Source organism: Drosophila arizonae, chromosome 4 (genome assembly GCF_054131065.1).
Source record: "Drosophila arizonae isolate 15081-1271.41 chromosome 4, UAZ_ARI_1.0, whole genome shotgun sequence".
NCBI classification, from domain to species: Eukaryota; Metazoa; Arthropoda; class Insecta; order Diptera; family Drosophilidae; genus Drosophila; species Drosophila arizonae.
Window position 1 is genome coordinate 14,445,913 of NC_142924.1, and position 26,164 is coordinate 14,472,076.

Here is a 26,164-nt window from a genome sequence, read left to right on the forward strand (position 1 = left end):
GCAAATAATCCAAAAAAGTATTCAGTTCAAATTAATTGTAATATTTTTTTTTTTGAAATTAACATCTATCTTATCTGTATTAAGCCATAAACGAAATTCTAAAATCTTGTTTCGCTTTGGTCTTTTGTTTTTGCCGCTTGTTTCTTTGTTTTTCCCGTTTTGGTTTTGGTTTTGCCTTCTTCAGTCAAATTTAAACTAATGGCCGAGCATTTAGATTGATGTGTGAGACTTTGTTGCGGGTCTTCAACATGCGGACTCCATCATCCATCATCAAAAGCTCATCAGGCTACTAGTGTTGAAAACAGGACGCATTGCTTTTGAACGCTGATATATCTTAATGATCGGCGGCCCTAGCCAATGGAATTTCTTAATGTGACGATGACGTCAGTGTTGAAAGCAAAAGCTGCATATTGCAAGCTTTTCGCTGGGCCAAAGCTTACTAGTAGCCCAATTAGGAAAATTAATAAGCTCAACAGCTGTCAGAGATACGCAGATAATAATAAAAAATAAATAAATAGATAAAAAGAAAATAATAAAATGTATGTATGCAAAGTAAACAAATGCCTAAAGAACGATTGGGCCGAGCCTGGTCGGTCGCCCACACCCATAACAGAGAGGCGAGAGCTTTAACAGAGCGCTGTTAAGCTGTAACAGTCGGTGCAAATGCAAAGAGCGCCAAAGTCGCTGCGCTGTCGCAGCTGACTGCGAGCTGCGACGTCGACTGTGGCAGCGGCAGCAGCTGTTTGGGGCCAAGCGAAAAAGTTTTTTTCGAGCACTTCGGTTCAGTTTGGACTTGCCTTTGACCGCGTGCGGACGGCGATGCCAGCGAGTTGTTGTTTTGTCGGCTTCCACTGACACTCTGTGCAGTGTCTCTCTGTCTGTGTGTGTGAGTGCGTGTGCCTGTGCGTTTGTCTCCCCTACGTTTACCTCTTGCATGAGTGCGGGCGCCACTCTCTGCGTGTATGTGTGTGTGGGGGGTACCCGCAGCGACTGCGACGGCGACAGCGGCAGAGACAGCGACAGCGGTAATACTTACTTACATATGTACACTTGATGTGTTTTTATTTATATGCGGCTTCGCCTGCTCAACGGCGCTTTGCGGTGTGCGCTGTGCGCTGTTTTGTATATTTTGTGCGTCTGTATCTATGCATATATGTTTGTATGTAGCTTAATACTTATTTTCGTTTTTGTTTGTCTGTCGCTCGTCGAAAAACAACAATGTAGGTCGTGCATATTGAATATATGCAAATAAAACAGACGTATTGAAACAGGCGAGCGCTAGCACCAAAAGCTACTACGTTTTTTTCTTGTGGCCCCATCTACTACTATTTTATAATAATAAATACAAAACACAAACATTCACACACACACACGAGCGAATAGAGACTGAAACGCCGACGCATAGCGCCTACGGTTGCGATAACAGCAACAGCGCCGCCGCCGCCACCCCCGAAGAGAGCGAAAACGTGAAATACCCAAAAAATTCACTCTCGCTGCGCTGCTCGCAGCCGGCGCACGCTCTCATTTTAGGTGCAGCCAGCTGCGGCAGCGGCTGTGGCAGTGGCAGCGACCGTTTGGCAGCGTTCTAATTGCGTGCGCGTCGCTGTTGCTGTTAGCGGCGACGACGCTGTTATCTGTAGCTGGCTGACGATCGTGTGTATCTTTAAGATATACCAACAGCAACAGTAACACCAACACCAACAGCTACAGAGACGGCTACACCAATACCAATGCGAGCCAGCAACAGCGGCAGCGCCGCATTCGTGTGTATCTTCTTGTTGTCTGTTTGTCGTATAAATTGAGCCGCACTTTGCTTATTCTCGAGTTTTTGCCGCTCAGACGTCGTCGTTGTAACTGCAAGCGCTGCGCAGCGAACGCGTCGCGTTTTATCAAAAACAAAAAAGAAAATAACAAAATACAAAGAACATATAGTACTTTCGAAACTGTATTGGCCATATAAAAAATTAAAAAAAAGAAGCAAAATCATGAAACGCTAAAAAGTAAGCAATTCCTTCAATGAAAAATAAAATGTATCTGAAATAAATATATATGTACGTAGCTGAAAGATACAAGTGCAACACAGAAAACACCCAACACACAAAATATTTCAAAGCGAAAAATTGTTTTATTTTTAGAACGAAATACGAAATATACGTTGAACTGAGAGTTTCCCCCAGAAAATGAAATAAATATTTGAGAATTCATTAAATCTGTTGGAAATTTACGATTTTTATAAAAAAAAAAGAATCAAAATAAAAAAAAAAAAAAATTAAAAAAAAAAAAACAAATAAAAACACAATAAAATATGTTCAACAAATTCAAGTGAAATACGAAAAAAAATTAAAATAATAATATAAAAAATTTCAATCCCTCAGCCGCAGCATTTAAATTTTTTTGTTTCCCCCATTATATGTGCAATTACTAAATAAATTATAATCAACAACAAAATACGAAAAAACTAATTAAATTGTGTGAATAAAAAACAACAACAACAACAGCAACAGATCGTAAAATATTGTGGGCAGTCAGAGAGAGAGAAAGAGGAAGTGAGCAAGAGAGAACGAGATAGGAGAAAGAGAGAAAGAGAGAGAGAGAGAGAAATTACACGCATATATTGCGTAGCAAAAGTTCTGAATGAAAAAATCGAGTCATACGGGCGGACCGAGCCACAGGCGATAAATGTAAGTACATCTGGAAATGTATATAAGCAATAGGCGTACAGATATCAAACATTAATATACATAGTATATATACACGCATACACATACACATATATATGTGTATAAATATTTGTACATTTAGTATCATCGAATTAGCGTAGCTTTATGGCATAGAAATTAACTTAAACTGGTTTCTGTGCGTGCAAAAGCATTAAATAAAAATTTATTATAAATGATATCTGGTAAATATAAATTTATAAATTATAATGGATACATAGATGGCAAAAGTGAAAAAGAAAAGTTCTATACAAAATTAATAAAAATAAAAATTACTAAAAAATATTACTAAATTTGTGAGCTCTATGAAACCAAATTTTCATGAATCAAAAACATTTTAGCCTCGTTTTTCACTTATCGAAATAGAGTTGAACATTATTTTCAGTGGATGCATTGAAATATATATTTGGCTTTACTTTACTAACATATTATTTTCTAAACAATTTATAAATGATTATTATTATAATGATTACTATTACAAAATAGTTTAAAGAACAAGCGCATCTCGTAGATATTATGCTGAATGGAAATTTTGTGTTTTTATTTATTATACCCTGAACCCATTGAAAATGGGAAATCAGGGTATAATGGTTTTGTGAAAAGTATGTAACAGGCAGAAGGAATCATCGCAGACCCCATAAAGTATATATATTCTTGATCAGGACGACGAGCTGAGTCGATATAGCCCTGTCCGTCTGTCCGTCCGTCCGTATGAGCAAAAGGATCTCAGAAGATATAAGAGCTAGAGAGCTGAAATTTGGCAAGCATACTCGTGTATACCATAGGCAGTACAAGTTTGCTTTATTTTTTCGATAACTCATCCGATAACTTTTTTATCGAGAATAATCGAAAAATCGACAATGTTTTTTCAGCTTATTTTGAACACTTTTAGACCTGGAGACTTCAAATTTGCGTTGTATATAAAGTTAATGGATACAAAGATTTTGTAATTTACAGATTTTGGATACCACGCCCCCTTCGCCCCCAATTCAAGTACTAGAGACTTGTGCTTTGAAATGTACACACATTTAAGCCATATGATTACGCTCTAAAAGTTTCATTAAGATCGTATGTCTACAAAAGAAATTATTCAACAAATAAATTCTCGTTATATTGCCCACACTGCAGTGCAGCCCAAGCGCAGCCGCTGCTAGCTGCGCAGTTTGCAAAGCGCGTGCTTATACGTGCATGTGTATGTATGTGTGCATAAAAGAAGTCCAGAATGATTAGAATATCAGTTTGGAGGGTTCAGGGTATCTCCTAGTCGAGCAGTCTCGACTGGAGCCTTCTTACTTGTTTTTTTTTTGTCTTCTCAGGCGCCAGAGAAAGTGAAACATGTAGTTTTGAAAGAGTGTGTGTATTATATGTGTATGTATACGTGTATGTGTGTATAAATGTTTGTATGGAACGCAGATGGCGTCGGTCCACAACCAAAAATTATACGCCGTATTGAGTGAAATCGTAATGAGCTAAGAAATTTTTTCTTAAACGCGCGACTGTCCCTTTTTTCGTACAGCCGATAAGAAAAATAAAGACACAACAATTTATATATGCACAGCAATTCGAAAAGCAATGTAAAGCAAAGCCAAGCAGGCACAGAACATCAAAAACATTCCATTTTCGTTTTCTTGTCTCGTTTTGTTGTTGTTTTTTATTGTAATTACAAGCCGGTGCAGGCAGAAGCTAAAAAAATAACGTGTAAAAGGCAAAATAAATACGCACAGATAAAGATACAAATACAGGGATGCAGCTACAGATACTACATATGTGTGCAAACATATATAATATATGAGGATACAGATTAAGATACTGAATCCAGATACGTATACTTTATTCAGATAATGACGTAGTTTGAAACTGATATAGTTCAAAAGACAGGTTAAACTACACATGCATATCTACTGTTATTGGCAAAACTATAGCTGCAGATACAGCTTCATATCCATATATAAATATGCTGAGATACATCTACAAATGAATCTATAGATAAACGTCGAAATTTAGTTAAAGTATACAGATAAAGATGCAGATACAGATACAGATACAGATACAGATACAGATACAGATACAGATACAGATACAGATACAGATACAGATACAGATACAGATACAGATACAGATACAGATACAGATACAGATACAGATACAGATACAGATACAGATACAGATACAGATACAGATACAGATACAGATACAGATACAGATACAGATACAGATACAGATACAGATACAGATACAGATACAGATACAGATACAGATACAGATACAGATACAGATACAGATACAGATACAGATACAGATACAGATACAGATACAGATACAGATACAGATACAGATACAGATACAGATACAGATACAGATACAGATACAGATACAGATACAGATACAGATACAGATACAGATACAGATACAGATACAGATACAGATACAGATACAGATACAGATACAGATACAGATACAGATACAGATACAGATACAGATACAGATACAGATACAGATACAGATACAGATACAGATACATATAAAGATACATACTCATTCAGATACATACTCATTCAGATACATAGATACAGAGACAGAGATAACCATACAAGATACAACATATAGCTACAGGATGCAAATATTTATATACGTATAAAACAAGACAAAGGCGAAATAAAGCGCACACACGGACAAACAGAGAGAGAGAGAGAAAGAAAACAGTAAAAGAAAAAGTGCATAAATAAATTCTTAAGTGCAGCATGCATAAAAATGCAACCAGTCGAAAATCAATAAAAATTCCATTTAAATTAATGTAAATGTTTATATTGCAACTCTGTGAAATGTTTTACTGTATTTTTTTTTTTTCGCCATATTGTTGTTTGACTCTGAGTAAATTTCACTTTTTAGCAATTTGCCCAAAAAATAAGAAGAAAGAAATGAGATTTTAATAAAAAGAAAGCCAGAGATTAAACGCTTACAAGTTGGTTCTGCACAAATATGACCCACATCGAGGACATAATCATTAATTTATTTAAAGATTAAAGATTTCAATTGCAGCAAGATATAAGTACATAATGCAAATGCTTAAAGCGATACAGAATCATTTTTATCTTGATAAGGAAAATTTATATCTTTAGAATTTTATTTTTGTATTAATATTTTTTTTTATATATATATATCTATCTGTATATAAATTTATCTATTTAATATTTTTTATTTTATTTTATTTATTATTTCTTTTTAACATTATTATTATTTTTTTCTTTTGGGAGAAAGTAAACGTAATTGTTTATGGAACATATACGCTGCATACAAATCTATCTCATTATTATATGGCCATTTTTTTATATTTTTTTTTTAAATAGAGAAATTTTTGTAGTCTTCAGGCTACTGCAATATTTCAGTCTAGCTGATGTCTAGCATAAATAATATAACTCGGCATTTGCCCAACACAAAAACTAGAAATTACTTTTATATAAATGAAATTACTTTTGTTTTTTGGCCATTGCCAGCCAGAGTCGACTTGGCTTTTGCTGAGAGCCAGGCAAGAGCAACAACAACATTTGAGCCCCGAAATTCCACCTGTAATAACGTCGCAGAAAAGAGCTAAAGCAACAAAATCGAGAATTGAGCAGCAGACGCGAAACACGAAATCGAATGAATAAAAACCAGATTTACTACTAATTTAAATTCTTGGCATACAAAAACAAAATTCTAAATAAATAAAAAGAAACAAAAGCGACAACAACAACAACAACGCGAACAAAGACAACAACAACTTTAAATTGAGTTTGGAAACGCAGCGAAATGGCTTTATTGGCAAAACATATTAACTGGCCCTTATAGAACGCCAGAGAGAGAAAGAGAGAGATAGAGTACTCTCCCTCTCTCTCTGTTCTCCATTTCTTTCTGTATTTGTGCGTGACAAATGCTGCGAATTTCCGCTTGGCTAGCCGGCCGCTTCCTTTCCATTTGCTATTTATAAACTATTTAAGACATTTTACTCGACAACATTAAAAAACATTTTGTCTCAATTTATAATGGAAAATAAATAAAACTAAATTTTAGTTGAGTATTTAGCGAGCACGTGCATTGAAAACTCTGTGGGCCTTGCGGCAGTGGCAGGGGCAGAGGCAGAGGCAGCGGCAGCGGCAGCCCCCAAAAATGGAAATGAAACAAACTAAATTATGCATGATGTCGTGGTAATATGTTAATTTGTGAATAAAAATACCAAAGCGGAGATCATAAAATGCGGCATTAATTATGCATTTGTTTAAAAGCGTATCAGAATGCCGCAAGCTATGACCAAACTTTATCGTCTCACAGACGCGATGCGATATATGCGAAAACCTCGATTCGATTTGAAAACTGAAAGTTGGCCCCGAAACACGCTTCCAATTCGATGCTTTTTATGCAGCTGCTTGTTGTTGTTGTTGTTCTGTTTTTTTCTAAGCTCGTGGGGCGTGTTTTGTTACAAGAAAAGCTATTGAGGGAAATTGAGAGTTATATACCATAATATTAATATGAAAGATCTGTAAAAGTTGCATTTAAGCACTTGACAACAAAGCCATAACACTTCAAATGTTTATTTATGATTCGGACTCATTCACCCACTTATCAGAACAGCTTCGATTCCCAGGCTTGTCACATTCTGCTCTATCTTGATCCATTTTCAATTCGTTTCATTTCCACATAGTTTTGCAGCCCTGGTTAATTTCATGGCAATTGCAAAGCTGAAACTACGCAGCACTTGTCGGCATCAGCTAAGATAGCAACAATGTATGGATGAGGCTGCGTGCTAAAGGAACTACAGAAAAACATGCACACACACACACACACTAGTGCTCACACACACTTATTTATGTGTGTATTGCGTGCTCTAAGTGATTTCAAAATATGCCACAAGACGAGCAGCTCGGCAGCCCATCGATAACTGCCACACCCTCCACAGCCACAACTGCCCTTCTCTCCCTCTCCCTCTCTCTCTCTCTCGTTCCCCCTCTCTTTCTGCCACTCGTCTGCTCACAGTCACACGCATCTGTATCTTGTTTTGCTCGCATCGCGTCTTTAGCAAGTGATTTCAATTTAATTGACAGTCCTTGAACTTGACTTAAAGGCAAACACAACAGCAACAACAACAGCTACAACAACAACAGCAACAACAACAACAACATCTGCAACAACCGGCATTTCAATGTGCCACACAGCCTTCCTCTTGATCCGGCTGCTGTTCCATGCTCCATCGTCTTCATCTCCATCTCCATTTCCAGCTCCAGCTACCAGCTCCCAGCTCCAACTGCTGCTCGCAGAACTCTCTGGCAAATGTCAAAAGCTCTTGCTGTTTCTTTCTGACTTCCATGAATTTCTACGATCTATTCAAAAAATAAAAACAAAAACTTTCGTGCTAAAAAAATAAAGAATAACAACATTTTTTTGTTATTTGTGCGTGCGCTATGCTCTTTCATTGTTGTTGTTGTTGTTTTTGTTATTTTTTTTCTTATTCCTAATTTATACGTATTCAAACGACTTAGCGGGTTTTTTTTCCAGATATTCTAAGGATAGGCATATGAGCTATGAGCTGACTTTATTATATATATTATTAAAATAATATTTATTTGGAAATATTTTATATTTATTATATCTTATCTACATTTATCCATTTAGAGTCTTTAAAGACTTTAACTAACTTTTCTTACATGTATTCTCGATATAAATTTAACTAAGATCTATTGTGCAATACGCACCTAGAACACTTAAGAAAGAGCATTCAATGTCTGTCTTAATTTATTTTTTAGTCGCTCGTTTTTGCATTTTCATGTTTTGCTATTAGTTGACGAACTTGAAAAGCAAATAATAAAGACAGCCAAAGAGTGCTATACAGAAAGAGAGAAAGAGAGCAAAAGAAAGGGTGAGCGATAGTGAGTGAAAGAGAGACAGATACTGAGACAGAGAGAGAGAGAACGAGAGAACAGAGGCGTGGCTGCTTTATTCACGACTTTTCGACAATAACGAAATAATTTTTTGTCGTCATATTATTTTTGCCAAAAAATAAATCTTCAGCAATATGAAGACAAAATGTAGCTAGCGACACGTAGATGACTGTAATATATATAATTTATATTGAAGGCATGCGTGCGCCACGCATTTTTCATGGATCAGACATCAAAGCATGTATATAGCATATATATAAAAATATAGATATAGGTGGATATATACATATATATATAAATATATATAGACACGGTTAAGCACCCAAGTAGCGAGCATTTCATTCAGTGCGCGTCAATGAATGTGGCTGTGTTTGTGCTTCTGTGTGTGTGTGTGTGTGTGTGTGTGTGTGTGAATGGGCTTTAAGAAAAGGTTGCCTCGAGTCGAGCGCGCCTCCAGCTTGAGCAGGCTTATAAAAATTTAATTATGACTCGGCAAACTTGGCAACACGTGTCGATTTTCTATTTCGATAGGTTCGTTGGCAGCTCGAAGAGAAATACATAGACAGGTATTGTGAAGCTCTCCCTCCCTCTCCCTTTCTCTCTCTCTCTCTCTCTTTCTCTGTGTAGAGTATACGCCCCGTGGGCTTATAAAAAAGAATTAAAGAAACAAAAATCAAAATACAAAGCGCACGCAGCGCGAAGATAAATAGCCACAGGTGACAAAACGATATTCAAATGCATAACTTGATATTCAATAGATAAGCTGATCCAGAGCTCGTATAATAAAAGTAAATGAAACCCACTCAACTAAGTGTGTGAGTGTGTGGCAGTGTGTGTGTGTGCGTGTGTGAGTGTATCTGTGTGCTCGTGAGCTGAAATAAAAACTTTCACCCGCAAATGATCTATGAACACAAAAGTCAAAGACTTTCGCATTCAAATCGATGAAGCCAGTAGCCAAATGCCTTCAAGTACGCACATCTAATTGCGCTCACAAATGGAAATGGAGAAAAAGCCCCAAAAATAAACTACAATGAAATCAAACTGATTAGAAATCCGCGCTCGTCCATGAGAACTTGCAGTTTACTTTCACAAAAGCCAAATTCAAGTTCAGGGCAACATCCTATGCCTGACCACACGCACTCGCATACACACACACACACACTCACGCACCCACATATCTATGACGTTTGCTATCATCATTAGACATCGATAAGTAAAAGTTCTCTTTCTGCACAGTCTCTCCGAAAAGTGCGTGTGCAGGGGGCGGGGCGCAGAAGGGAGGCAAGATTGTGTGGGCGCTCACCGTCTATAATATTTTGATTTCTTTTTGTGTGTCAATGAACTCGACTGAACTAAATTCTTTTTTTTTTTTATGCTGCTTAGTTTTATTGGCTCTTTGTTTTAGACCTATTTAATTTTCGTTTATTTTCATTTCTATTTCTATCTTTTTTTGTGCGTGCCTTATCGCAAAAGCAATGTTGCGTAGGCCATGCGGGAATGCGTTTAGAAAAGAAAAGTTATGACAAATCCGCCTATAACTGAAAAGTGCTTTTAAAATCTATTTAATTGCGCTGATAGCGCTCAGATTTGATTGTGAAATGGGGTCAAGAGGTCGCACAAGCACTGTAAATGTGTCAGAAAGTGTTAGATGTTATTGGAAGAGGCGTGTGTGGTCGAGGAAGCTATAAAAATTTAATGTAAATAACAAATTTTTACTTTGAAATAAATATGGATAAATAAAACATTTAAAAATTTAAGATATCTTGCAAAAATTTAATAATCACAAGAAATTGTGAATATCGAGAAAAGAGGTTAAATCCAGAGCAGAAATATTCCTGTCCTTAAATCATCTTTAACAAAGCGTAAATTACAAAATATATATAAACAATATATATTACAATCCAAACCATTCGTTGATAAGAACATAGACGGGACTCTACATGGTCTCAGAAAAAAGTACCGCTCGTAGGTCAAGCGAGAACAACAGTTCAGTCAAAAGTGAATCCCACTTGTCCACGCTGGACTATAAAAGACCCATCTCTGGCCACATCTGAGCACAGTTGAATTCTGCAATTCAAAGTATTCTCAACTTCAGCGAAGATGGCTTTTAAGAGGTGTTTGACTCTGCTGCTGCTGGTCAGTTGCCTGGCAGCTCTGGTGACTGCTCGATTGGACTTTCCCGAAGCAGGACCCGGCTCTCCAAGAGTCCGGATAATTCGTAGCGAACGTACGCCTCAGCGTGGTTCGGTGGTGGTGACGGCCAGCAAGGATCAGTCAGGCCGCCAGGCGGGCGTTCAATACAATCACAATCTCTATACCAGTCGAGATGGGCGTGGCAGAATCGATGCCTACGCCAATGCCAATAGAAACTTCGACCAGAATCGCAATAATTTCGGTGGCGGCGTGCAAGGCAGCTGGCGTTTCTAATAAACGATATTCAACGAATTCATATGCTCGACGATAATAATAAAGTGCAAATAGATATAGAAGAGCCGTGACTATTTACTTAAATCGGAATTGTGGAATTGTGAATCGTGATTTATGTTCCAACTGCTAATTTCTGATTTCGAAAAAGTCCACAGATTATGCTGTGAGGTCTCTCTGAGGCCATTCCTCTGATAAGAAAGTCTGAGATGCATGGAACATAAAATAAATGGAATATATGCCTATATAATATATTGTGATTGGCAGATAAGACACAGGCAGAAAAGTTGTTGTTGCTCCAATTGAAACACTTTCAATGTAGACCTAAGGCTCAAACCTGAAGAAGTCTTAATGCGTCTGTCTATAGAATATCCCCAATGTCTATATAGAGAGACGCCTATGTTGGAGCATATCAATAAAATGCATTGGCTATTTACTTAGAGCAACAAAAACAAAGCAGCTTATAGGGAAAAAATAATAAAAAAAAAGGGGAAACATAAAAAAGGAAGACTGAGTATATCAACTAGGCATGCAGAGTTTTAAATACTCTTTAAAGTCCATCTCATTTATATGAAAAGCAAGGCAGGAGTTTTTTACTGCAGTGAAGCTATATGGCTTGGCACAGTCTGGCAACGCTACTGAAAATCTATAAAGCAAAGTTCGTAAGGAACTCTGCACAGTCTGGCAGCACTGTCAACAAGTGCGATATTTAAGGAGCTTCTATTCAGAGATGAGCTAGATTTCCCTATAAGAATCGCTTATATCAAGTCTGATAACTGCCAGCTTTTACACTGAGCTAATATGCCCAGCGACAGCTATAGAGTATTTAGAGTATACGAAGAAGTACTAAAAGTCATGAGTCGTTGGGTTCAATGCACTCGCCACTGGCGCTGACGTCGTTGTGTAACCAATAAAAATTGATTCTGTTGTTGCGTGCGGGCGGAGGCGACTTACAGGGGCAGCTACAACAAATACACTGTGAGAAAGTCTGGACTGCACTTTGGGGTTGCATTCGGCTTTATTGCTCGTTTCTGGCAGTGCACACACATGCACACACACACACGCACATAGACAAACACTGAATGGGAACTTATCTAGAAAGAAACGGCGCACATTGAATGCTCGCATGCACAAATATAGGGGGTTGGAGCGGGGTTCTTGATGATTGCATGACTAACAGTAATTACTTTCGCTTTCCGTTTGCTCAGCTGGCTGATCAATAAAAGTAAAAACGAGCCTCATTCAAGAATTTGAAGCAATGAAATGCCCAAATGCTTGACCCCGCTCTCTAATTTACAATTGAGACACAAATTCCGTGAATTATTTTCGGGAAAGTGTAGTTGGTGGAGGGGAAGAAAAGTCAGGGGCAGGGGCAGGGCAGGGCAGGGCCGGACCGAGCCAAGCGGAGGGTGTATACGAAAAGGAGGCAGCTGCAAGCAAATGACTTTCCATTTTCATTTAACAATAAGCAATCAATTGCAAATAACAACAACAATAACAACAACAACAACAACAGCAACAAATGCGACTCGGGCTGCAAGTTCAAAGCAAAGCTAACGATCTATTAGAAGAAAGTAAAAACAACTAACAAAACACAATGAGAAGACAAAGGCAGAGACGCCTCCTACACACCAGGTGAGACAGCCAGGTGAGCAGCCAGGTGAGCAGCCGGGGCGCAGCTGTCAGCTGATGCCAATCAGACAAGGCAGCCAAGAGGCAAAGTGAGAGCGAGAGAGATGGCAAATGGGAAAATCCGTGTGCCGTTAACTGGTTTTCATTTTGGGCTTGGAAAAACCAACGCTCGTTGCCATTTTTAGTGGCAAAAACGCGGCGACTGCATCATAATGAAAGTGAAATGCATTGCGCAGATGGCAGCGCGATGCCAGTTACCAGATAGTACACACATATACAGAGAAAGAAAGACAGAGAAAGAGAGAGAGAGATATTGACAGTGATAGAGAGGGAGAGAGAAATAGTGCTAGAGAGAGTGGGGGAGCGAGTGAGATAGCTTGACTGTGGCAAGTAAGTCAAGTGCAGTTTGCCGTTTGTTGCAGCATGAAGTGCCACAGACACGCACTCCAAGCACACACACACTAACATATACCACTACAACTGCTACTTATGGTAAGAAACTTGCGCGGAATGCAAGCGCAGCAAGCGCAAGCGCGTCATCGACTGCCGCAGTCGCTGACTTATTTGGCATTTAACGTTAATTGGCAAGAAAAGCGTTTGCCTGCCGATTTGCATACACATTGATGAATTATGTCAACGCCAAGCAGCAACAGCAGCATCGGCAGCAGCACCCACACAGCTACAAAGATACAAATGTATCTTTATGCATACGCCATGCAGAAGCACTTCAATGTCAGATCAGCATTGAAGGCCGCTTGCAGTTTTCTCTGCACTTGAAGTTTTTATCTGCTGCATACAACACAAAGATACATGCAAGTATTTATTGATATTGCACAGACACATATGCACACATATATATGTACATATGTATTTATGTATCTACATGTGAATGGGATCTCTGTGTTATTGGTTCAATAACATGCCTGACATTGAGAGCTGCCGCTGCTGCTGCTGTTTATTCGCATTGCGGTAGGGCTAAAGACAATAAAGCTCTTCGATTTAAATTGCACATTCTAGCAACTTTGTTATTAAAGCGAAACTTGTTTAAATCACACCAGTTTTAGCCTCTAACAATGCATGCAGCTGCTTAACAACTGAGAGCCAACGAACTAGTTCCTGTAAGTCGATCACATCTCTAATCATTTAGAACATCGCTAAGCTGTCGAACCAGGTGGCAGCGCCAATACCAAAGTTCCCAAAATGTCATTTATCGATGGCTGTGGGCATAAAATAACATAAGTAATCAAATATGTCTCATCTCTAGTCAGGTATTTTTAAAAGTTGCAGCTTTTGTCCCATTTAATTATAATTGCATCCCTATAAGTTAACCTCTATTTGTAAGCCAAATGAATAATGTGTATAGCTAAAGCATAAAAAAACAAGTAAGAAGGCTCCAGTCGAGACTGCTCGACTAGGAGATACCCTGAACCCTCCAAGCTGATATTCTAATCAGTCTGGACTTCTTTTATGCACACATACATACACATGCACTTATAAGCGCGTGCTCTGCTGACTGCGCAGTTAGCAGCGACTGCGCTTGGGCTGCGCTGCAATGTGGGCAATAGTATGAGAATTTATTTGTTGAATAATTTCTTTTGTAGACATACGATCTTAATGAAACTTTCAGAGCGTAATCATATGGTTAAAATATGTGTACATTCCAAAGCACAAGTCTCTAGTACTTGAAATGCGTTTTTTACAAATTGGGGGAGAAGGGGGCGTGGTATCCAAAATCTGTAAATTACAAAATCTTTGTATCCATTAACTTTATATACAACCCAAATTTGAAGTCTCCAGGTCTAAAAGTGTTAAAATTATGCTGAAAAAACCAAGTCGATTTTTCGATTATTCTCGATAAAAAAGTTATCGGACGAGTTATCGAAAAAATAAAGCAAACTTGTACTGCCTATGGTATACACGAGTATGCATGCCAAATTTCAGCTCTCTAGCTCTTATATATTCTGAGATTCTTTTGCTCATACGGACGGACGGACGGACGGACGGACGGACGGACAGACGGACAGGGCTATATTGACTCAGCTCGTCGTGCTGATCAAGAATATATATACTTTATGGGGTCTGCGATGATTCCTTCTGCCTGTTACATACTTTTCACAAAACCATTATACCCTGATTTCCCATTTTCAATGGGTTCAGGGTATAAAAAACAGTGAGAGAACAGCAACAACAGCAACAACAACAACAGCAACAATGCAACATCAATTCACTACCTTTTGCTTGTACGTCGGTTACATTTCACTGATTTTGAAAGTGAACGTTTGTGCGAGGCGGAATCGGAATCGGCATCACGACTTGGCAGACTCGCACAGTGGGGCAAATGCAAATAGGCAGGCAAGCAGTGTCGTGATTTGTTGTTATCATTTGCACACAATGTTGTTGTTGTCGTTGTTGTTGTTGTTATTGTCGCGTGTCTTCTGCTGATAAGCAATTGAATGCGATTACTAAAACGCAATGGCGAATGCATTCCGCACGAAAAACCGAATCAAAAAACAAGTTGTAACTTGACCCACGTTGTTGTTGCTACACTGTGGGCTGTTGCTGCTGCTGCTGTTGTTGTTGTTGTTGTTGAATCAACAGCAGCGTGGGTGAAATCCAAGAGATACGAGATACATATATGATTTTTGGCATCGCATTTGCTGCTGCTGTTTTTACTTTTCCAACGCGCCTACAAATGATTTATAATATATTTTTGTATGCGAATTTTCGTTTTTTAAGCTGTAATACCCTGTAAAGTGTATTTGAGTAGGTATAACAAACTTGGCTAGACAGTAGCAGAATCAAATTTAAGAGCTTGAAAGTCCTTTACGTACCTCTAGCTAATGGCTAAGTGAGGTAGCACAATAATTACAAGCATTTTATAGGGTATCTTTTCGTTGCGAATACCCTTGCACCTTAAGTTGATTTGTTTTTGGACGGATTTTTGTGTTTTGCAAATACAGATACAATTTTGGCTTGCATATCTCTTGAGTTACATATTTGTAGCGTCTGCGTCTGCCGGATAGACAGCGACAGCGAGCAGCAGCAGCAACAGCAGCAGCGGCGAAGACGGCAACGGCGACGACGCTGCGTAGGCAGCTGCATCAGGTTGACCCAGTTTTCGCTTTTCATACTCAGCCAGGCAGGCAGGCAGGCAGTCGAAGAGGCGAAAAGACGGGGCTCGTCTTTGTATCTGGTGCGGAATCGTCTTGTTTCATTTTTGTTGTTTTTTTTTTTTTTTTTTTTTTTTTTTGTGAAAATTATATACGAAATGCAATTTTTAAGTAGACTTGTTTTATGTTTGTGCATTAATTTATGGCATTTTGATGTTGCTGCTGCGGCTGCGACTGCTGCTTAAGCTCGTAAATCGCTCAACGACGCTCAATCAATTTAACACACATTTTGCACAAGTAAACCCCACTGCAGTCACCCGTACATCCTTCACCCACCGCCCATCGCCCACTCGCTATTTATTCAATTGACTGCCACGTAACTCGATACAAGGGAGATATATATAAGAATAATTCCTACTAAACTAGTTTTCGCCTTTGAGTGCATATTCTTGTCTCGTTGACAATTTGCCACAATTTGCGCTTGCCACATTGTTGCAGCGGCACAATGAGCCGCAAATCAAGCGCATGCATGTGTTTTACTTGCATTATTTGCTAATATTTATGTAGTAGTTGCTCGCAAATTATGCCAATTGCATTCGGCACAAGTGGCGTATACGTGATTTGGACAAATATTGCGCATACGCCAAGTTGGCAGACGCCCATCTAATTATATATGTACGTACGTACGGGGGTGCGGTTGGCACGCCATTTAAATTACAGCCACAGCTATACATATAGTACTTAAATCGTATTTCAAGAGAAGCAAACAACGAAACCCAACATTTCCATATAAAATTTAACTTTTATGCATATTTAATAACAGCCAAAATTTATTATGGGAAATGTGAAACGCATATGTGCATAGCCAAGCTATAAATAACTATATATGTGTGTATGTATATATATTCCATAGCTGTCTATATATAGCAAGCAGTATTTAAAGCACTTTTGCCATTTGCGCTCAACAATGAATAAACAGCAACAAAATGCAGCATTTGAAATCATACAAATTGGCCTCACTGTAAATGTGGGTTGTTAGCCACACACACACACACACCCATTCAATCAATCACACACATACACACACGTTGTCAAGGTAGGCTCGTCCCAAGTCAATGCACTTTCTCACACAAATGCATTACTCGAGCCTGTTGCCTGTCTGTGCGTGTGTGTGTGTGTGCGTGTTAAGTTTTGCAATATTTTCATTTTCATTTCGAATTTTAATTTCATTTTCATTTCGCTGCGGCGCACTCTCTCAATGCGCTAACGTCGACGCTGGCGCCGGCGTCACGCTGCGCTGCTTTTGCGTCTATGCACAGCGCCGCAGTCGCAGTCGCAGCGCAGCACGGCGCAACTGCTGCATTTTGCTGATCAATTTCACTTTCACTAATTATGTCACAATAAAAGCAAATGGCCAAGCGCCTTAATGATCATTAACGTTTATTGAGTGCAAGAGCAAGAGCTCATAATGCCAAGCCCGTCTACAACTCATCTGCCTCACTCGCTCTCCCTCTCTGTCTGCCTGTCTCTCTCTCCCGCTTAGACCACCTGCTGTGGTGCTGTCTAGACAATTGTCTGGTATTTTGTATTTTTGGCAATTGCGCAATATTCCTTATGTTGTGTATCATGTAATGTGACGCCCTCTTTTCTCCTGTATGTACGTATGTGTGCGTGAGATAGCACAAGCTTTCAAGCTTTTTTAGGGGGTTGCAAAGCTGTGTAGGGCGTTTGCCGCTTTAATTGCGTCGTTAGCTTTTCGGCGCACTATTTATTTTGTTGTCGTAGGTCCCAGGCGAAAAAAATATAACAGAACTTGACTAGGCACCGCACCTAGCAGGCAGTGGCAAAAGCTTTTTCAGAGTGTATTATCAGCATTTTCTACGCATGTCTCGATTTCTGTTATTTCATATTGGCTGACTTGAAAAATCTACTACTATTTCTGTGTTTGCTTCGCCAACAGACGAAAAGTGCAGCAGAAAGTGCAAGTTGGCGACTGCGCTGCTACCGGTGACTGCATTGAAGCTTTTTTTTGGATTTCTTATGCTCACGCTCTCTTTGCGCTGCTGCTGTGTGCGTAGTCACTCTCTCTCTCTCTCTCTCTCTCTTCCTCTCTTGCTGATGCTCTCTCTGGCTAAATTATTGGAATTGCACAAAGAAAAGTGAATCGTTGAGCGGGAAGCTCAGAGTCACAGATGCTTTTGCATTGGTGTGCGTGCGCTATGCGGCGATTGTGTAAGTTTTTACATTGAGGCAGCAGCAGCAGCAGCGGCAGCGACTGAGGCTGAACCAGCGGCCGCAGCGTCTGCGGCTGAAACTGAAATTGAGACTGAGATTAACTCAAAAACTTGTTTAATGTTAAGCTAGTTGTTGTTGTTACGGCTGTGTTTATTGTTGTTGTTATTGTTGTTGTTGATGCAACGCTTGGCAACAGAGCAGAAGCTGGAGGCAGAGAACGATGCAGCTGGGCCACCCCTAGCAACGATTTACGACCAGAGTAATTAGAGCAGTTGACGTTGCCGTTGGCGCTGACGTCGGCGTCGCTGCGGCAGCGCTGCTGCGTTAACTGCATGTGTAAAGCTTTGGCAGCGAGTGCACCGTTGCATTTGTGAGACTCTTCGTGTGTGTATATGTGTGTGTGAGTTTTTGTATGTGACTGACCTATCTCAATGCAATGCGAGTTGTGCTGTTGCTTTTGTTACAGACACAAACACACTCACTCACACACACACTGCTCACACGCATATGGCAGAGCGAGAGAAACAGACGAACAGACAAACTGACAGACATTTGCGCTCATTTATCTTTTATTTTTATATAGCTTATTGTTGTTGTTGTTGTTATAGTAGTTGTAGCTGTTGTCGTCATTTGTAGTTGTTGCTGGCGTGCAGCCATTGTTGTTGCTCGTGCACATCGATTTCAGTTGTTGTTGCTGCTGCTGATGTAGACAACATTTGCATTCATTGTACACTTTGCCCCCTTGTAATGCGTTCTTTATTGCAATATTATTTTTGTTGCAATGCAAAAAATTGTTTAAATGCTCGTTCATAAATTGTTTTCACACGCAATGCAAGCGACGAACTTGTTTTGCTGATCAGCTCAGCTTGTTGTTGTTGTTGTTGTTGCTGTTGTTGTTGATTCTTGTTGTCGTTGGCTTTTTATAGCTGTTAATCACTTTTGCTGTAATTGTTATGAGCCAACTAAACGTGCAGTTTGTAGTGCTTTTTACTGTTGTTGTTGTTGTTGCTGTTTGGTGTTTTTTATTTTATGGCCAGCATTTTGCATTTAAATGACGCTGCTCTGCGAAACAAGCAGTTAATTAAGATGGAGGGACCATACATACATACATACATACATATATGCACTACATATTTAGAAATCTGAAGAAGCCCTAAAAATAAGTTGTGCTTAATATAGCTAACTACTTAAATTGCGTTTGCTGATGTTGTTAAAGGAGTTTTTTTTTTTAATAAATTAATTTAGAGCCAGGGCTGCTTACAACAAGGAAAATGACTTAAAAGTCTAGCTAAGGATTCAATGTTAAGACAATTAGAAAGCAGAGCTACCAGCCCTAGCGACTCAAATTGAATTCATTTAATGCCAGGGCTGGAAAAGCAAACGTAAACTATTTAACAGGGCACTTAAGTATTTTGTATATCTATGGTTTCATTTAAATGAGAGCAGCAAGTGCAGAAATAAATAATTTAAACTCTTGTAACTATGATTCCATAGAAGGTCAAAAGCCAGAAAGCACAACAAATTATCAATTTCATTTTGAGTTCCTAGAAAATTTATTTAGCACCAGGCCAACGAATCCAAATATAAATAATTCTTAGCTTAATCATAGTTCTACAGAATCAATAGGTCTATTTACTTTTCAAAACTCATGAACTTTCTTGACATATTTACATATTTTATTAACTATACACTATATTACACAAAATTATATATGTTTTCTATTAGAGTATATTACTCATCAATTTCTCTAATCGTCTGAAACTTTTCGTTGATTTTGCAGCTAACAATCCAACAAATGCCAACTTCAACTAAAGTAAACAATAAGTAAGTAAACAATACAATTCCCTATTGGGACCCAGCCTTAAATAAACACTTAATTTAAAATGTAACGCCAAAAAAAGGCAGTTAAAAATTCATACAAAAAGCAATAACCCAAAAAATACAACAATGCAAAGTAAAGTATAAAAAAAAATCAACTCACGCACGCAGAATTTTTAAACAATTGAAAATATTGTTGAAGTGAGTGTGTGGCCAAAAGGAGTGAAAGAGAAAGAGAGTTGGGCCAGGTAGTCAAAAAAGTGCGTCGCAAAAACTGTTAAGTACGTTCATAAACAAATAATGACAATGATGATGATGAATAAGAGACCTACTCAAACAGAGCCACAGAGTGTCGACTAGTTCTATGTGGGAAATCGTAGCTTCAGTCCGTGTCCCTAGGCAAACGCACTTGACACTTTGAGTGGCGATGCGAATGGATTTCATGGACTGCCAACTACTAAATATTATGCGAAACTCAGAGTATTTGGAGGGTCTGTGTACGCTGGCAGCTAATTAGGCGTTAATTGCAAAAATCAATGCACATAAAAAAAAAACTGACGAGTCTTTTGCGAAATGAAAAAAGCAAAAGAAAGAAGGAAGCAGCCAAAAGAAAATGTTGAACAATTTATAAGACTTCAATTAGCATTATAACGGTACCGACATTTAAGTCAAGTTAACACCTCAACGCACCTTGTGCACTCACCGGGCCCCTTGAACAGGACCTAAAGCTGAGAAGAAAAAGCCGCTTAAATCAGCCGTTCAATCAATCAGAAGAATAAAGGTTCTCTTTAAATTAAGAACAAATATTTTAGCTTCAGCTTCGTTGCTTCGTTTTTCCTTTTGACGAAGACAGCGTTGACAGCACAGTGGTTCAGAATGATTGCTTTTATATACATATAATCAATTTATGAGCTGAAATATCACTTGATTCCTATAGCTTACTTTGAAATGAATTGTGAATTAAAAATTCAATAAGCTACACGTTTTTTTTTTTTTTAATTGTAAACTATGATAGCTTCGATAAGTTTATAGTTCGCCTGAACTGGTGCTGAACAAATGTTTAGTTCTTATTGCTACATTTTGCAGCCCTGGTCACACATATCGACCACACATATCGTATTAATTTAACTGCTTCATTTGGCAGCCCTGCTTTTTCAAATATTTGAAATTCTAAATTAATGTATTTCTCTAAAAATTTCAATTTCGTACCACTGTGCATCGAAATGACAAATGTAAATTGTGGCGGGCAAGCAAAAGGCAAACGCTTGAATTTATTTTATTTTTGTCGGCAATATGCTTAAATAAATTTGAACAACTTCTTCTGCTGCTGCTGCTGCTGCTTGTGGATCTGCTTCTTTCCCATCTTCTTCAGCTTCTTTTTCGTCTGATCTGCGCGCCAGATACGGCCAGGTATATATGTATATATATTTATATATATACCTGGTGCCATGTAGCAGCAGCTCCCGACTTAATGCAGACTTCTTTTAAAATGCATTTTTGATTGCATTTCATTAGGTTGGTTCGTTTTCTATATCTACCCCTCTCTAACTCACCATGTCTCCCTGCCTCTTTCTCTCTCTGTCTCTCTACATTTTTTGTATCTTTATTTATTTAATTTTTTTCGGCTCTTTCAGTCATTTCAAAAATTTATGCACACTTCGCTGCCATTTTGAGGTTGTTAATTTTTTTCGCCTTTTCGTACACTTCTTATTTATATGTATTTATATATATTCCGATATATATATATACATATATACTCTTTTTATTTTTTTAGCTTTCGTTTTGCGGCTGCTGTTCTTTCGCTTCATTTTTGGCTTTTTTTTGGCATTTTTAACAAGCGCCGCCAAAAAGGAAGTTTGTTTTTTCTCATTTATTCTTTATATACCCTGTACAAATTGGCAATGCCTACAATGGGGTATACTGCCAATTTAAGCGATAAATGTGAGTTGACAACTGTATTGATCGAATTCTTATAATGGGGTATACTTAATACTCATTAAAAGGAGTATTAGAAATGCTTGATCTTACCTCTTACTCTTATTAAACCTCTTACTTCCATTAAAAAATTAAAAAAAAAAATTATTTATTGTTGCTAATGAATTAAAATATATTCATATATATAAAGACACTATTTAAGATATCATTTTTCTGCTCTAATCAGTCTCACTAAACCACAAGTGAGTTGCGGGGTGTCTGCCAGTCGTTCATTGCTTCACTGTGGCTTGCTTGTTTTTGTTTTCTCTCTGTTTTTGTTGTTGTTAAAAGTACGCATAAAGAAAAGCAACTGCTGCGCACAAAATAAATAAAATATATAAACTAAAGCCATGTGCAAAAACTTTTTTCTGTTTGGTTTTTTCTTCTTCTTTGTATATATTTGAATTTTTTTTTTTTTATGTCTGCCCTATAGAGCGAGGAATATTGATTCTGATATGTGTTTTGCTGCATTTTCTAGAAACAACACTAAAATATACACTTCTTATATGGAAACTGGTTTAAAATTTATTTGAGTAAATAATTAAAAACTTGTTCTCGAAAAGGCAAATAAAATATATTTAAATTGTATTTACACACATATACATGTATTTATACATCTGTGAATGTATATTAAAGTGTATACAAATTTCGATTGCATTGAAATTTAAATATTTCGCATGCATGTTTATATTGTGGTTGTTGTTGTTGTTCCATTTGTTGTTGTTCTTCTCAATTCTTGTTGCCGCACCTTTTGTCATCGTACCATGAATCATATATTCATACACACAGATATATACATTTGAGTCGGAACATGCGTGTTCCACTTTAAAAACCAAATGTACATATAGGTAAGTCAGTTAATCGTGATCGTACATTTCCAAACAGCTCGAATAACAATAAAAATAATTGTTTTATAATCCGAGTTTTTGTTTAATGTTTTTCTCTGGATTTTGGTCATATTTTCATGTTTTGCCATAATAGGATTACAATCCCATAAAAAAATATGTAAAGCCCATGAATCATTCTCCGAAAAAAAGCTATAATAAAATTCAAATTAAATTTTGTTAAATAAAGGGAGATCCAATTATTATTTTTTGACACTTTACGCTTGACAGCAATAAGAGGACGTTTGTCGGGTGTCAGTGACTAGGAGATATACTGAGACTCTAGCTGATAATCATCATGATAATTATTAAAGAAAATATCGCCATAAATATTTAAATAATGATTACGCATTATCAGGAAAATAAACATCATCATAATAATAATCATCAACATTTAATTGTCATTTAAAATCGTTTTCATTAACATCAGCATGATTATGATAGCTCTCAATATTATTATCATATTCATTATGAGTAATATAAAAATTATATTATATTAAATATATAAATAACATAAATAATTCACAGTTCTTAAATAATTTTACAAATTTGATTTAATATTTAAATAAATAACAATATTAAATATAATAAAAATGACATATACAAATTAAAATATATTAATTATTTTATTCATATAAATATAAAATATATTCAATATTAAACAAAAAATACACCTTGCACAGCCACTGATCACCAGGAGTTCCGGAAGGCGACTAAAGGAGCTCGGCCCCAGGCTAGCCTCTTATATATCAGCCAACGTCACTCAAAATAGAGGAATAGCTGAAGAGCCCTTCTCTGAGTCAGTTCGAGTTTTCTGCTCAATCGTGAACTGAGTCGATTTCTGTATTTACTTTGAGTAAGGAGTAAGCAAACGTAGAGTATGAAAATATTATAGACAAAATATTAAGAGCAAGCGTACAGAGACCCAACAGTCGACTCAAGTCTTCAGCCCGATCAAGATTATGCTCTATGCATATATAGTGTATAAAACTGTCATAATAAGCATATAAAATGCGGCTTCAATTATAATTATAAAATACAGACGATACTTATACATGTATAAATGCCGCTTATATACATATGTAAATGTGATATACAAATTTTGTTTGAGACTTTATTTTTATATATTTATTTATTTATTTATTTTTTTTTTTTTGGCATTCTCTTGCTTCCGACGCGTCGGTCTAAAGTTTTGTTCAAAATGAAAATAAATAAATAAGCAAAATAAATTCGCAACAAAATAAACCGCTCAACTTTGTTGTTGTGTGTTGAATTGGTTTTAATTTCGGTTTTCGGCTTTCGGTGTGAAGGTCAAAGTCAAGGCGACAAAGCCAGAGAAAAAAAAGATAATAATATCAACAATAACAACAACTACAACAAAACAAAACTGCTGATAGCCACTCAAATATGAAGTTGAGCAGGGAATGCGACGCATTTAAGAAGCTACTTTGCCCTATGACTATCCTATTTCCTACTATAGTTATAAATATATATATGTATATATATTGCTTACGCTGCAGGTGATTCAAGCTGTTTATAATTTTAACTAATTGAAAAATAATATCTATATATGTATATATGAACGTATCATGCTTTTGAAAGCTGTTCCTTAGTCTTACTCTTAGTCATTATGGTAAAAAAAAAATAATTATAATTAATTATATATTGATTCTTATAATAGACTTTTGTGAAAAGAGCACTGATCTATTTGGTTTTTAATTGTATTCCAAAAATTAGCTCTTAGCTCTGAGTTCGATACGATGAACTGACGAAAAGGGCTACATATAATTTATATAATAATAATATAATAAAGGATATGATATATCATACTTACTTCTATATATTTTAGCAAAACCATTATGAGTTTTTCTATAGATTGAACTATTACTGCTTTGTACTGCTTAGCTCCGGGTCTGTCGTCTTTTTATATTATACGCCGCAAAAATAATTGATTTTCTTTAATATTCTCTCATATACCCAAAATGTTGTCTCAAGCCATCTGCCCATTTCTATTTCTAAAATAGAATACATTTCCATAGTCATTTTCAACAAAATAGAAAATAGAAAAAACTTGGTGAGCTTCTCGACTAATAATAAATGGCCACATAAAGCAAGAGTTGCAGACAAGTTCTAAATGATTTCTATGCTAAAAGTGAAATGTGGCTAAACCACTTTTTTTTCAACTTAGCTCATTATGAAGATGGTAGCATGATAATGGCCAGCGCTGGGACTCCAACCACGACTCTGACTCCGACTCCGACTTGGGCTGGGGCTAGAGCTGGGGCTGGGTCTGGGGCTGCCAACAACAATTCTTAGTTTGACTTCGACTTTGACTCTGTTGTGGCTTTTGCTTTATGCTAGTCTGCAATTTACTTTCAATGCTGCTTCTAAGCGGCAACAACAATTGTTGTTGTAGCTTTCTACTGTGGCTTTTGTTGGCTGGCACTTGTTGCCGCTTGTCAGCAACTGTTGTCGCTGTTGTCGGTGTTGTCGGTGTTGTCGGTGTTGCCTGTGTGTCTGGTTTGTTGCATGTTGGCATGCAGCGGCAGCTGAGCTGCTTGGCATGCAATTTGCAATAGTTGCGCTTGCGCAATTCAAATGCACACACAGACACACACGCACACATACACACACACACACACTCACCTGAGCCAAACAAGATCGCGTAATAACTTAGTCAGCAACAACAGCAGCAGCCGCAGCCGCAGCAGTTACGTCGTCTTGGCCAAGACGGAAGACGGAAGATGTGGCAAGCACTTGGCTGCTGCCCCCAACTGCCGCTGCCTGAGCAGCTGGCGTGGCCACAAAAACCGGAAAAACGACACGCACTGAGTGTGGCAAGCACTAAGACGCCGTCGTCGTCGCCAGCGTCGTCGTCAACCGCCTTCAACTGCAGCACGCCGGTTAACGCATTTGCCATCGATATATCGATTCTAGGCATCAATATTTATCACCCAGCTCAATTGAAATGGATACCCAGGGTATGTGAGTGACTGTGGCTAGGTTTCGTAAAAGGCTTTAATTGCATTGATTATGATTGACATGCGCAAATCAGCAGCAAATCAAACCCATCTAGTGTCTATATCAAGTGTCACATTTATGTAAGCAGCAATACAAATTGAGCAGCAATTAACCAACAAATTAAACCAAATTTAAAATAATAATAGACAAACACACACACACACACACACATACACACTCATGTATAGGTTGCTTAAAGCGTGCAGCACGAGCAGCTTGCGGCTCGTTCAGTGACCAGGATGAGTTCAATGTGCTTTACCTGTCCTCAATGGTCAGGTACTTGGGCAGCATTCTCTCCTCTCAACTGTGTGGAACTGGTAGCTGGGCAGCCAACCAACCAACCAACCAGCCAACCAGCCAACCAGTCAGCCCTTCTTGGCCAAGTGCATAGGCCAACTGCAGCAGAGGCAACGCAATCTGCTTTGCATATTTGCCAA

The 26,164-nt window shown here is 37.8% G+C and overlaps 2 protein-coding genes across 13 annotated transcripts in view; both read left to right on the forward strand.

Annotated features, from left to right (window-relative positions):
- The first annotated feature begins 782 nt into the window (after positions 1-782).
- Oatp74D (Organic anion transporting polypeptide 74D) overlaps positions 783-26,164 on the forward strand; it is a 30,824-nt gene continuing 5,442 nt past the window's right edge. Inside the window, exons 1-3 of one of the 12 annotated variants that reach the window (XM_089467167.1) lie at positions 783-886; positions 2,499-2,681; positions 19,811-19,854. The gene's annotated coding sequence lies outside the window, so the exon portion shown is untranslated. The other 11 variants (XM_089467163.1, XM_089467161.1, XM_089467168.1 and 8 more) reach the window with 11 other exon arrangements.
- edin (elevated during infection) lies at positions 10,513-11,118 on the forward strand. Its single transcript, XM_089467194.1, has one exon. The coding sequence runs from the start codon at positions 10,730-10,732 to the stop codon at positions 11,054-11,056; it is 327 nt and encodes a 108-aa protein (XP_089323320.1). The 5' UTR covers positions 10,513-10,729; the 3' UTR covers positions 11,057-11,118.